This window comes from Rattus rattus, chromosome 16 (genome assembly GCF_011064425.1).
Source record: "Rattus rattus isolate New Zealand chromosome 16, Rrattus_CSIRO_v1, whole genome shotgun sequence".
NCBI lineage: Eukaryota > Metazoa > Chordata > Mammalia > Rodentia > Muridae > Rattus > Rattus rattus.
Window position 1 is genome coordinate 19,835,632 of NC_046169.1, and position 14,498 is coordinate 19,850,129.

At 49.4% G+C, this 14,498-nt stretch overlaps 1 protein-coding gene across 1 annotated transcript in view; it reads right to left on the minus strand.

Annotated features, from left to right (window-relative positions):
* Positions 1–14,498, minus strand: part of LOC116885555 (general transcription factor II-I repeat domain-containing protein 2) — a 34,979-nt gene that overhangs the window by 2,559 nt on the left and 17,922 nt on the right. The window contains exons 8-15 of the mRNA XM_032886847.1: positions 13,862–13,905; positions 11,857–11,934; positions 9,309–9,365; positions 7,139–7,201; positions 4,807–4,884; positions 3,176–3,259; positions 2,005–2,188; positions 1,532–1,560 (exon numbers count right to left, since the gene is read on the minus strand). Coding sequence (XP_032742738.1) covers positions 1,532–1,560; positions 2,005–2,188; positions 3,176–3,259; positions 4,807–4,884; positions 7,139–7,201; positions 9,309–9,365; positions 11,857–11,934; positions 13,862–13,905 — 617 coding nt within the window. The remainder of the gene's footprint in view (positions 1–1,531; positions 1,561–2,004; positions 2,189–3,175; positions 3,260–4,806; positions 4,885–7,138; positions 7,202–9,308; positions 9,366–11,856; positions 11,935–13,861; positions 13,906–14,498) is intronic.

Sequence of the window (14,498 nt, forward strand, 5' to 3'; positions counted from 1 at the left end):
TGTCCCGGAACTTCCTTAACACACAGATCTCTGTGTCTCTGCCTCCTAAGTGCTGGGATTAAAGTCATGAACTACCATGCCTGGCTTGTTTACTCCTTCCTTCCTTCCTTCCTTCCTTCCTTCCTTCCTTCCTTCCTTCCTCTCTCTCTTCCTTCCTTTCTTTGTTCTTTGTCTGTCTGTCTTTCTTTTCTTTTCTTTCTTCCTTTCTTCCTTCCTTCCTTCCTTCCTTCCTTCCTTTCTTTCTTTCTTTCTTTCTTTCTTTCTTTTCTTTCTTTCTAAGACTGCCTTACTCTGTAGCTCAGGCTGGCCCTGAACTTCTAGTGGGACTCTTGCCACAGTTTCCTCAGGGCCGGGATTACAGCTGTGTGCCACCTTACCTAACTTCCAAGACAGGTTTGAAATGTTAAAAAAGAGACCATGCAAAGGAACCATATGACTTACCAAAGCTGTAGATCTCCAAAGAGCCAGGGCACTCGGACCCCCACCCAACTCAGGTGAGTCGTGTGGTTAAGTGTGCATGTGTTGGCAGGGATTGAGTTTGTTTGTGTTGAGGCAAGGCCTCACTCTGTAGACCAGGTTAGCCTACAACTCGTGCAATCCCTAATGCTGGGATTATAGACCTGAGCCAGCATACCTTGGTTCCGTGTGCTGGTGTTTGAAGCCACCATAAAAGTTAAGTGGAACAGTTCCTCATAGCACATCTATGAAAGTTCAAGAACTTCTTCTTTTTTTTTTTTTTCTTTTTTTCAGAGCTGGGGACCGAACCCAGGGCCTTGTGCTTGCTAGGCAAGCACTCTACCGCTGAGCTAAATCCCCAACCCCAAGAACTTCTTAAGAAGCTGTAGTTGGGAGCTGGAGGTATGATGGAGTGCTTGCACACGATGTATGAGGCCCTCCCCTACCATGAAGCCCCACCCCGCACCCCGCTTTGATACCCAACGCCACATAAAACCAGGTCTGATACCATGAGTCTGTAACCTGGCCCTTGGGAGGCAGAAGCAAGACTCTTTCTGTGAGTTAGACGCCAGCCTGGCCTACGTAGTAAATTGTAGGCATGTGTCTGGGAGGGCAGGAGTGAGGAGGCACCGTGTCAAACACCAGACAGCTGGGTGTGGTAGCCTGTGCCTGTAATCCCAGCAAACAGGAAGCGGAGGCAGGTGGATGTCTGGGAGTTTCCAGGCCAGGCAGAGCTGCACATTGAGACCCAAGCCAAGGATAAGAAAAACCAACCAAACGAAAGAGAACTAAAGTAAAAGGTAAATAGGGCTTGGGATGTAGGTCAAAGGTGGAGTCTAGCTCCTGCGAGACCTTGGGCTTCTTCTCCAGCCTTGGAACAAACCAAACCAAACCAAACTGAACCGAACCGAACCGAACCGAACCGAACCAAACCAAGCCAGCCCATCTGAAAGGCCATGTGCTTTACTAGAAGGCTCCAGGCTGCAGGTGGGAGGACCCTGTGCTAAGTGCCCTCCAGGACACTCACTACACAAAGCACGTGTCCTGCGACGTTCTTGCTTCTCAGAGTACTCACCATTACTGAGTTCAAGTCCAGGAAGTGGTCTGCGGGGAGACACGGGAGGAAGAGGGGGAGCTTGTTTTCATTCGGCCCAGCTAGCTCTGTCTCCTCACTTCTGGTGGTGTCAACACAGTGCTAGGCAAACTGGGAAGTGAGGCTGAGGGGGGGAATCCCACGGTGGCCAGCGAGACGGCTCGGTGGGCAAGGATGCTCGCTGCCAAACCCCAGACCCGAGTTCAATCTCTGGGGCCCCCGGGGCGGAAGAACTGACTTCCACAGGCTGTCCTCACACAGGTGCCATGACAAGCCCCTCATAAATAATTATAATAAAATTAGTACGAGGACCAGAGGCACAGCTGCAGATGCAGAAGAGAGCCGATGCCTTGAGGCGTCTTGACTCTAAGATGAAGGGTGGCCCCTCCCCACCCTGCCGGCCTCCTGTCACTAGGCAGCTGCCCATCTCCAGTGCTCACCCGGGACTCACTCACCTAATGACGGTGAACTTGATGAAGTCTGCAGCGTCCAGGATCCTCCTCATGGAGCTGATCTCCAGGTACCCGGGGGCTTTGAACACCACCCCCGGGGGCATGCCATCGATCACCACACAGCCGGGGTTGAAGGTGATTTTCCTGTAGGGGACCTTCACGGGGAAGTCCACTCCGATCGCCTCCCCTGGATGAGAGGTGGGGTGTAAACCGGATGATTCCGTGCCTCATTTTTCCAAAGCCTTGCCCTATTGTTGTTGTTGTTGGTGGTGTTTTTGAGTCAGGGCCTACGGATCTGAATTCAAAGCGAGCCTCCTGCCTCAGCCTCTTAAATGCTTGGATCACATGCCAGGCTCCCCTTGCTTTGTCTCTGATGTCCCCATTTGAGCTGGACCTGGAGGCACACACCTGAAGTCTCTGGGACTTGAGTAGCCGAGAGGTAAGATCACTGGAGTCTAAGTGTTTGAAGTCAGCTGTCTGTGACGTGCTGTCTCCAAACCCAACAAGGACAGCGCTGAACCCGGTAACACAGGCCTAAAACCCACCTACTCGGGGCTAAAGCTGGAGGGTCACAAGTTCAAGAACTGCCTACTCCACGGAGACTTTGGAACTACCTGAAATGGCACAGGCCTGTAATTCTGGCACTTTTTAAAGAAGATCTTGATTGAATTCAAGGCCAGCCTACGTTGTAGAGCCCCAGCCTGTCTCAAGAATAAATAAGTAGGGGTTGGGGATTTAGCTCAGTGGTAGAGCGGTTGCCTAGCAAGCGCAAGGCCCTGGGTTCGGTCCCCAGCTCCGAAAAAAAGAAAAGAAAAAAAAAGAATAAATAAGTAAAAAGAAAAGGGATTTTGGCCAGAGATTATAACAGGACTAGAGCACTTTCAACATCTAGTATTTCAGAAAGGGGCGGAGTGGGTAAAGTTTATAAATGTGGAGATGTGGGACTGGAGAGATGGCTCCGCAGTTAAGAGCACTGGCTGCTCTTCCAAAGGACTGAATCTGATCTCCAGCACCCACGTTGGACACGACTGCCTGTAACTCCAGCTCCGAGGGATCTGACGCCCTCTTCTGGCCTCCCAGGGCATTGTCTTCACGTGTGCCTGCCCCTCCAACACACACGTAATGTCATAACAGATGCGTACGTTTTGGATGTGTGCCAACAGCAGAAGCTTACCAAACTTCCGGCTGAAGAGGTCGTTCACTTGTTCTCGCAGTTGCTTAATTTTCTCGAGGCCCGAGAGCCTCTCCTCCTCATTATCTACAAATAACCGGAAGACGAAGACCAGGCTCATTCAGCATTTCCCCTTCGAGACAGATATTAGCAGAAAGGCCTCTTGGCAGTTTACCTGTCTTATCAGTTAGCTACCTGAGCACGGTAAGTAAGCATTTGGGAAATACACAAAATGGAAGCCGTTACAGATGATAATTTTGACAACCCCATAGAAGCATACCCCATAATATTTAAAAACTTTTTTAAAAAAGATTTATTTATTTAATATGAGTATGCTGTAGCTGTCTTCAGACACACCAGAAGAGGGTATCATATCTCATTACAGATGGTTGTGAGCCACCAGTGGTTGCTAGGATTTGAACTCAGGACCTCTGGAGGAGCAGTCAGTGCTCTCAATCACTGAGCCGTCTCTCCATCCTTACTTTAATTTTTTTTAACTTGTATTTATGTTTGTGCCACACATGTGCAAGCACCCACAGAGGTTAGAAGATATGGGATCCCTGGAGCCTCAGGTGGTTGTGAGCAGGCATGGGATGGGAAGAGAACCCAGGTCCTGCAAGAGCAGTCAGCCCTCTCAGCCTTGATCCGTCCCCAGCCACCGCTCCTGTTCTTCCTGAGGAACGAGGTCAGTGCTGAGCACGACAAGGGCGTGTGTCTCCGTCACTGCTCTCAACACTGTAACGCAAACCTCGGCCCATCCAATATGACAAGAAATGAAGAAAAACGAGGCTGGGACCAGGAGGGAATATCTTTTAAGACTTTAAAAATTAAATTTTTTATTAATATTTTGCTTTGTTTTTTGCTTTTTCAAGACAGGGTTGTCTCTGTGTAGCTCTGGCTGTACTGGAACTCACTCTGTAGACCAGGGTGAGACCCACCTGCCTCTGCCATGAACCACTATGCCCCGGCTCTAATTAAAAACATTTTCTTAAAAGCCTGGTGTGGTCGCCCATAGCTCCCAGCACTCGGGAGGCAGAGGCAGGCGGATCTCTGTAGTTACAGGCCAGCCTGGTCTACAGAGTGAGTTCCAGGACAGCCAGGGACACATAGTGGGACCCTGTCTTAAAACTTAAATAAGGAACTTTTAAAAAGAGTGGGCCAGGGGGTGGCTGGAGAGATAACTCAGCCACTAAGAGCACTTGTTGCTCTTGCAGGGGATCTGGTTCCTTTTCCAGCACATGCATGATGGCTCGCGGCCATTCTTACTTGCATCTGAACTCGATGGGCACTAGGAACGTACATAGTGCACACCCATACACACAGACAAAACTCATACACGTGAAACAAAGCAAATCATGACAAATTAAAAGTAAATACACCCGGGAGGTGGTGCAAGCCTTTCATCCCAGCACTCGGGAGGCAGGGGCAGGCCAGTCTCTGAGTTCATGGACAGCCTGGTCTACAGAGCCAGTTCCAGAGCAGTTTCAAGGACTCTAGTGCCCTCTTCTGGGCAGCACACTCACTGAACTCACATGGCAGACACTCAGATACGCACAAACACATAAGTGGACACAATCTTTACAAAAAAGAAAAATGTCATTCAAACGATGAAGACGGCAAGTGGATGTCCCCACCTGGGACTGTCACCTGTATGATCTTAAGGTCCTCAACGCCTGCCGCAGAGTTAACAGTGCTGGACGGATTTGCGTTTCCTTGAGAGCAAAGAAAAGTGCAATGTTAGAGTGACCAGAAAATCAGCAAGTCTCCAAAAGATGCCCAAGCGTTACTTAACGAGACGTGCAGACCTGATACTGTCCCCCATCCCCCCCACCCCAGTACAGTGTGCGGTGCTGAAGGATGCTGACCTTGAAGGTCAGCTTGACCGGACATGTCGGTGAGTGTGCTTCCAGAGTTTACACTGAGGAGGGAAGCCTCATCCTGATGTTGGGGCTCCACCCCCCGTTCTGGGGGCCCGGACTGAAGAAAGCAGGCTGAGGACCAGCGTCCATCTGTCTGCTTCCTGACTGCGGATGCAGTGTGAGCGGCTGTCTCCTGCTCTGGTTACCGTGCCTGCTACACCGCGAAAGACCGTCTCCCCTCAAACTGTGACACAAGAGACGTTTCTCCTTTAAGTTGCTGGTTTCCTTAGGAAAGAAAATTACTTTTTATTTCTGTGTATGAGTGTGTGTCTATGTTGGGATGTGCGCATGTACGCACACAGAGGCCAGACGAGGCTGGAGTTAGAGGCAGTTGTGAGCCACAGGATGTGGGAGCTGGGAACCCAACCCAGGTCCTCTGGAAGATCAAGAGTTCTCAATGGCTCAGCCGTCTCTGCAGTCCCTTTGTTTTTGGTGTTTTGTTTGTTTGTGTGTTTGTTTGTTTGTGTTTTCAAGATATGGTTTCTCTGTGTAGTCTTGGCTGTCCTAGAACCAGACCTGTAGACCAGGTTGGCCTTAAACTCATAGATCTTCCTGCCTCTGCCTCCCGAGTGCTGGAGTTCCGGGTGTGTGCCACCAATGTCCAGCCTGCAGCCCCATTAGTTCCGTACTTTTGTGGCAACATCTGTGACAGTCGCTAAGGGCACAGCTGAACAGGACTGTCAAGGAGAGGGCGATCATCCCACTCTCTGATCCTCCGGCCACTCCACCTGCATTTATTTATACCAAACTGAAGAGCTTCAGTGAGCTGAAAAGCACGTCTCCTGAGGAAGCACACGTGACTACAGACACGTGACATTCGATTTGGCTCTTGAGTCGCCCTCCTTGGCAAGTCGATAGTGACAGGTCAGGAGTTACTCTCTCTTCCTGTCTTCTCAGCTGACTTGAAAGGATGTTAGCTTTCACTGCACTCGCGGGTCTTTTGGCTCATAGAGCATATCTTCTTAGTTTTTAGAGGCTCCGTGAAGTCTGCTTTTTATCCCCCACTGCCGAAGGCGTCCTTTGAGAGAACCTTGCTCTATCCGTGCACCAGCTCGGCAATGAGAGTTCGTTTGGAGAAAGCCCCGGATAAGCTACTTGTCCAGGGTCCTCCTCCACTGCATCGTACAGGGCCTTCTGAGTGTTAGGCTGGCCCATTTCTGCTCAATGAAGAACATGGTGACAATCATCTTCAAACATGATTGTTGTGGCTCACCCAGTAAGGAAACAGCTGCCATCACTAAACCTTTTACTCTCACTGCAAAGGTAAAACTATCAGGACCCAGGGCTCCAAGTGGCCTCTCTGGTTTTTCATAAACAGAGGATGAGGACACCATACAGTGTCCCCCACTAACCAAACCCTCAAGCATTAATTCTAACTGTGGTTAAAGAGAGGGCTAATTATATTTGAGGGCCAGTGAGATGGCTCAGTGGGTAAGGGTACAATTTTTGCAAAGCTGGTGGCCTGAGTTTGGTTCCCAGAACCCCTATCAAGGTGGAAAGAAGGAGAGATATGACTCCACAAAGATGTGCTCTGACTCCCACGGGCTGTGAGGCATGGGCATCCGTCTTAGTTACTTTTCAGTTACTGTGATAAGACACCATTGCCAAGGCAACTGATAGAAGGAAGCGTTTGTTAGGCTTATGGTTTCAGAAGGTCAGAGTTCATGACCATCACGGTGGGAGGCAGGCGGGCACAGTGCTAGAGCAGTAGCTAAGAGTTCACATCTTGATCCATGAGCATAAGGCAGAGAGAGCTAACTAGAAATGGTGTGGACTTTTGAAAGCCTCAAGTCCGCCCCGCAGTGACACATCACCATCACCGAGGCCACACCTTCTAATCCTTCCCAAACAGTTCCATCAACCGGGGACCAAGTATTCACACATATGAGCGGACGGCTCATTCTCATCCAACACGGGCATGAATGTGAACACACACACACACTGGTTCCAATCACCGCCCTACAATAATCATTCCAGATTAGGTAGTGAGAGCCACATGGAAAGCCACCCTGACCATGTGACAATCACAAGCGTTTTGGTGACTCACCTTCCATTTTCACCTCAGCCTCGGCGTCCTCATTGGTCTCTGAAGAGACCACTGGAGTAGACCCTTAAAAAGAAAACATCTAAAATGACATTCATTATTAAGTAATCTCAGGTTCCAACAGGTTACTGTCCCCGGCTCTACTCTCTACCTCATGCTGGAGTTTTGTTTTGTTTTGAGGCAAGGACTCACTTTGTAGCCCGGGATGGCCTCATTTTAGAATTTCTCAGAAAGTTTATGTGTATGGGTGTTTGCTCACATTTGCATGTGTACTAGGTGGTTGCAATTCACACAGAGATCACGAAAAGATGCTGGATCTCCTAGAACTGGAGCTACAGTTATAAGCAGCTATGCTGGTGCTGGGAGCTGAACCCGGGACCTCTGGAAGATCAGCAAGTGGTCATAACTCCTGAGCCATCTCCCCAGCCCTGGTCCTGAAATTTTACGCATGTTTTGTACATACTCAACACACAGGGAATTTGATTCTGTAAGAGGCAATCATCAGGCACCAATGTATGGTTTCAGCCTGAGGGACTCGGCTCCGTTAGTCGAGCCAAGCATGTACAAACACCGTATTCCGTCCCTAGCAGGGCGTAAAGATCAGGAGCGGAGGTCATCCTGTCTACACAAGGAAGCCTGTGGCCAGCCTAGGCTGTGTCAGACCTTGTCTCCACAAAAGTAAACATGATTTCACACGGGATTCTCCTATAAGGAGTGAGGGAAGATAAGAACGTCCACATATTACCAAACAATCAAGAGCTGTTCACACTCGTGGACACTGAGCTCCACACGATCAGGGTGCTTCTTAAGTCTGTAGGCAACTACTGTGGGGTGGGGAGGGGCTGCTGGAGAGGTGACTCAGTTACTGTTTTGGTTTCTCTGTGTAGCTCTGGCTGTCCTGAGATGCCTTCTATGGACCAGGCTGGCCTTGAACTCTCGTAGATCTGCCTACCCATGCCTCCTGAGTGTTGGGATTAAAGGCATGGGCCACCACCTGCCTGGCCGAGATGATTTATATGTTAAGAACACTTTTGCAGGGGCTGGAGTGATGGCTCAGTGGTTAAGAGCACTGGCTGCTCTTCCAAAGGTCCTGAGTTCAATTCCCAGCAACCACCTGGTGGCTCACAACCATCTGTAATGGGGTCTGATGCCCTCTTCTGGCCTGCAGGTGTACATGCAGCTAGAGCACTCACATTCATGAAATAAATAAACAATAATTAATTTGATAATTAAAAAAAGAATGCTTTTTTTGTTTTTGGATAAGATCAGAGTTCTTTCCTAATACCCATGTTGGGAGGCTCACAAATGGCGGTTACTGCAACTCCAGGGGATCTGATACTTTTTCTACCCTCTGACTGTACCTGAACTCAGGAGTGCAGACGTGCACACGCAACCGTTAAATGAAATGAATTTTTTTAAAAAGTGAATTACTAGGGTTAAAAAGAGAGAGAGATGTAGGTATGGTGGTTCACAATTCTAATCCCAGCTCTAAGGAAGCTGAGGCAGAGGGTTCTTCTAAAAGGAGAGGGCTGGGTGTGATTGTGCACACCTTTAATCTAGCACTTGGGAGGCAGAGGCGGAGGCAGGTGGATCTCTGTGAGTTTGATGCCAGTCAGAGCTACAGAGTGAGTCCCGGGCTGGCCAGGGCTAACAGAGTGAGCCCCAGGCTGGCCAGGGCTACAGAGTGAGACCCTGCCTTAAAAACCAAACCAAGAGGTTGGAGATTTACTCAGTGGTAGAGCGCTTGCCTAGGAAGCGCAAGGCCCTGGGTTTGGTCCCCAGCTCTGAAAAAAAGAATAGGAAAAAAAAAAAAAAAAAAAAAAACCAAACCAACCAACCAACCAACAACTAAAACAAAACGGGAAGAAAGGCCAGATGTGGGCTGTCACACCCTCCTGCCACATGTGGAGGCAGACAGGAGGCTCCCGTCTGAGGCCAGCAGCTACACTGTGAGCTCCAAACTGGCTACCCGCATCCTCTGTCAGCAAACAAAAGGGCCTAGTGTGGTAAGGCCATGGTGGGCAGCGCCCGGGTGGGGTTCCCACTCACTGCACTAACGGATCAGGAACGCAAAGCACACAGCCCCTAATGCTGCTTCCTAAGACAGATGTGCCAGGAGGCCGCCTTCTTTATTTCCCCGTGTTTAAGGGGAGGAGACACTTCACTTTCTAACCTGCGGACGGTAGCTCCATTTCGATGACTTCACTGCTGGCGGAAGGATGCTGGCTTCCTGAAAGGAGAACAAGCAGTTATGGCTCAGCACCAAACACGACGCACAGAGGTCACTGGGCTGTTGACATGGCTCAGCAGGTAAAGGGGCTTGCAGCCAAGCCTGACGACCTGAGTTTGATTCCCGGGAGCGATGTTATGGAAGGAGTGAACGGAATCCCAAAACTGTCCTCTGGTCTCTGCATGAGCACCACGGCATTCCCTCCTTTCTCCACCAATACGTAAATTAAAAACATAAGAAAGCATTTAGAGTAAGACAAAGAAGCCATGGACTGCAAGGGAAGCATTTTAAGGACTGGGTAGAGCGCTTAGCTCATGTGCAGGAAGTCCTGGGTCCCACACCTCCAGCGCCATGAAAAACTGGGAGTGGTGCCCACCTACAACCCCAAACCCCAGCACTCAGGAGGTGGAGGCAGGAGGATCAAGAGTTCACGATCATCTTCTAGGACACAGTAAGCTTGGGGCCAGCCTGGGCTACATAAGTCCCTGTCTCAAAAAAAAGAAATAAATAAAAAGGAGGAGTTACAGAAGCACGGGTGACCCCAGATCAGTGGCACCACTACAAAGTCCTTTCTGTTTTCTATCTTTAAAAAATTGCTTTTAGCAGGGCTGTGGCCTCCAGTACTAAGGAGGCAGGTGCAGGAAGATCTTCCGAAGTTCAAAGCCAGCCTGGTCTACAGAGTGAGTTCTAGGACAGCCAGGGCATGCAGAGAAACCCTGTCTCAAAAAAACACAAAAGAAAAATTATTTACGATTATGTGTATGCGAATGTGTGTGGGTGCATGCCACAGTGCATATGCGGAGGTCAGAGGTCAGTGGTAGAAGTTGGCTCTTTCCTTAGAATATGTGGGTGCTGGGGATGTTTGGGGGCAGGCCCTTTACCCACTGATCCTCTTGGAACTGCTGTATTGTTGTCGTCATAGAAAAAAAACATATATCTTAGAATTATCTTAATTATTTTTTTAAAGATTTTTTTATTATTTATTATATATGAGTACACTGTAGCTGTCTTCAGACACACCAGAAAAGGGCATCGGATCTCATTACAGATGATTGTGAGCCACCATGTGGTTGCTGGGATTTGAACTCAGGACCTTTAAGAGCAATCAGTGCTCTTAACCACTGAGCCATCTCTCCAGCCCCAAATTATCTTAATTATTAATAGGAAACATTTTGGGCAGAGGGCAGGGAAGCACACAGGAGTACTGGCTACGTCATGACGTCACACTTCACTGTTCAGTAGTTCGGTGGGCTATGTGCTCAGCCACCCACAACAGTGTTAGTGATAGGGATATGGACCAGTTTCACACGGAAGCCAGTGGAGCCCGTTACAGCAATCCCACTGCTGTGGCCACGGCTATCTTCTAGGTTTACTCATTACTTTGTTTAATGTATGTGCTGGCTACTTTTATGTCAACCTGACGCAAGCCAGAGTCACCAGAGAGGAAGGAGTCTCAGTTTAAGAAATACCTCCACGTGGCTGGAGGGACGGCTCAGCGGTTAGAGCACTGGCTGCTCGTCCAGAGGTCCTGAGTTCAAATCCCAGCAACCTATGGTGGCTCACAACCATCTGTAATGGGATCTGATGCCCTCTTCTGGTGTGTCTGAGGACAATGACAGTGTACTCGTATACATAAAATAAATAAACAAATAAATAAATCTTTAAAAGAAAATGGCCCCCAAGACTCATTGGGAGTCATTATTGGAGGTGTGGCCTTGTTGGAGTGGGTGTGTTTTCAGAAGCTCAAAGGTGCCCCAGTGTCACTTTTGATTCGTGCTGCCTGTGGATCTGTACGTATCTCTCCAGCATCATATTTACCTGTGTAACGCCATGCTTCCCGCCATGACAATAATGGACTAATAAAACTCTGAACTGTTAGCCAGCCCCAACTGAATGCTTTCCTTTATAAGAGTTGCCAGGGCCACCATGTCTTTTCGCAGCCAAAGAACACTGACCAAGACAGAAGTCAGCGATGACCTTGAACTTGAGATTCTTCTGCCTTTACTGTCTGAGCACTGGGATTATGGGTGTGCCCCACAAACGCCCCACTGTATTTAAGATGAATTCCATCCATCATGGAATTTGGAAGGCAGCTTGCTAGTCTAGGTCAGTACATGTACCCTGGGTTTGTGTGGTGCATGTGGTCTATTCACACACATGTGTGGGTGCAGGTGTCTGTGTGCACGTGTACGTGCTGGAGGAGGAATATCCAGTGTCCTGCTCCATCACTCTCCACCTTATCCAGCCCCTGGAGACAGGAGCTAGGTCAGTAAGCCCCAGAGATCCTCCTGTCTCGGGTCCCACCAGTGCCGACCCGTGGCCACAGCAAGCTTTTTCTGTGGGTGCTGGGACCTGAATTCAGGCCCCCATGCTTGCCCGGCAGGTGCTCTTCCCCACTGAGCCATCCTCCTGCCCCCTTCGCTCCTCTGTGTCAGCCCCTGGATGAGTGATGATTTCCACTCCGCTCGTAAAGGAACTGGAAACACATTACCTTGTGCATTACACGGACTGAAATTAGGATCTTCTGACTCTGTCTTGATTAGCACGGCCGCTGCCTTTGGCGAAGTGCCTGTGAGGGCAACAGAGACCACAGTTAGGGGTCAGGTAAGTGCAGCCAACCGACTGGACATCTCGTTTGGTGGGAATGGTGGCACACGCCCGTCATCCCAGCATGCAGGAGGTAGGGACAGAAACAGAACAATCAACTGTTCAAGATCCTCTTTGGAAGCGGGGTGTGATAGAGCACAGTCCCAGCATGTCAGAGACTGAGGCAAGTGGATCTCTGTGAGTTCAAGGCCAGCCTCATCTGCATGGCAAGTCTCAGGTCCACAAGTACCGAGTCTTTTTTTTTGTTCTTTTTTTTCCGGAGCTGGGGACCGAACCCAGGGCCTTGCGCTTCCTAGGCAAGCGCTCTACCACTGAGCTAAATCCCCAACCCCCAAGTACCGAGTCTTAAAAATAAACCCCTCTTTGGCTAACAGTAAACTGGAGGCCAGTCTGCAGGGGCATGCTGTCAGTGACCTGAAGATTTCCCTCCATCTCTCAAAGGTCCCACTACCTCCCAGTGCATCTTGGGAAACACTGTTAACAATGGCCCTGTGGGGGTCTCCGGAGTGAGAGCTCTGGAGAAGCAGAGCCAAGAGGAAGAAATGAGTCATCTGTCTCAGCTGAGCAGAACTGGCCTGTGGGGTGTGCATCTCAAGTCCCAACATGGCAGCTTTCAACCCTCAACTCCTTCCTGGTCAGCACTGGTGACAGGTGCTTCTCCAGTCTCCGCTGTCATTGGCTTGTATCTTGGACAGCCAGAGGATTTAAAAACCAAATATCCTAGAGGTATATGCGGGGTTATCGATATGGACAGGTGGCTAAGAGGATGCGTTATGCTGTCATGGAGACTAAGTTCTTGTTCCAGGACCCACGAAGGCCAGGTGTCCCCTACACACTGTAATCCCAACTCCAAATGGAACAGAGACAGGAGGATTGCTGGCTCTCACAGGCTTCCAGTCTAGAGCCGGAAACATGAGTCTCAGGTTTAGGGAGAGACCCTGCGTCCAGGAATGGCTGGAGTGACAGAGGAAGTCACCTGCTATCTTTTTTTTTCTTTTTTCTTTTTTTGTCGGAGCTGGGGACCGAACCCAGGGCCTTGCGCTTGCTAGGCAAGCGCTCTACCACTGAGCTAAATCCCCAACCCCAGTCACCTGCTATCTTATTCTGCCTCAGTACACACAGAGGTATGCACGCCTGCGTATGCACACACGATGGACACACAAAGACTGTATGTGGTGGCTCACACATGTAATCATATACACACACATAGCTGGATGCCTTTTTATGCATATATATGTCAGAAGAGAGGCACTATGCATGGGTATGGGGAAACTGGACCTCCGGAAGAGCAGCCAGTAACTCTCACACTGAACCATCCCTCCAGCCCTGTAATCTCACATTTTAAATCTGTGCTGTTTAGCCGGACTCTGCCTTGGGAAAAAAAAATCTGACAAATTTCAAAACCGAAGATGCTTTTGGAGTCAAACTTTATTTATTTAAATTTTTCTTTTGGATTTATTTTATTTTCAAGTGGCCCCCTGACCCCCTGGAACTGGAGTTACACAGGGTGGGCTGGGAACCAATGTGGGTGCTGGGAACCAAACCTCTGTCCTGCCCCTCGCTCATTTACTTTTCTGTGTGTGGTGTATGCATGTGTACACACACGCCATGGAAGGCGGTGCGTGTGGGGCAGAGGGCAGCTCGTGGGAGTTGGTTCTCTTCTTCCAGGATGTAGATCCCGGGGCTTGAACTCAGGTCATTAGGCCAGTGTCTTTACCCGCAGAGCGATCTCAATGGCCGGGAGCAAGCGTTTCAGATAAGCAGTACTCACCCAGTATTCTACAAATCTGATCCTAGTTACAGCTAAATACTTAGTAGTCATTTCTATAAGAGCGTCAGTCAGATGACAGCCTGCTAAATATTCCATTGTCAAACATCAGTGTACTTACCGGAATCTTCCATGGGTTCAGTTTTCACACTGACGGGACCATAGCTGCAACGAGAAGGGAACCAGGTCAAGAATTAGGGTGGAGCCAGGCATGACGGCGCACGGTTACTATCCCAGCACTTGGGAGGCGGAGGCAGGTGGATCTCTGAGTTCGAGGCCAGGTCTACAGAGTGAGTTCCAGGACAGCCAGGGCTACACGGAGAAACCCGGTGTCAAAAAACCAAAAACCATTAAATCAATCAATCAATCAATCAATCAATCAATCAATCGGGTCAGGAACTTTTTATGTGCCGGGTGTTTTGCTGCATGTAGGCATGCATACTGTGTGTGTGTGCCTGGTGCCTATGGAGGTTAGAGAGGTGTCGGGTCCCCTAATACTCAGTAGCAGGTAGATGTAAAAACTGCCTGCCATGGGTGCTGGGAGTCATACTGGAATCTTCTGGAAGAGCAGCAACGAATCTTAAGTGCTGAGCCATTTCTCTAACCCTCCTTACTCCTTAGCCATCCCCCTTCCTTCTTTCTTTCTTTCTTTTTTTTTTTTTCTTTTTCTTTTTTCCGGAGCTGGGGACCGAACCCAGGGCCTTGCGTTTGCTAGGCAACCGCTCTACCCCTGAGCTAAATCCCCAACCCCCTCTTCC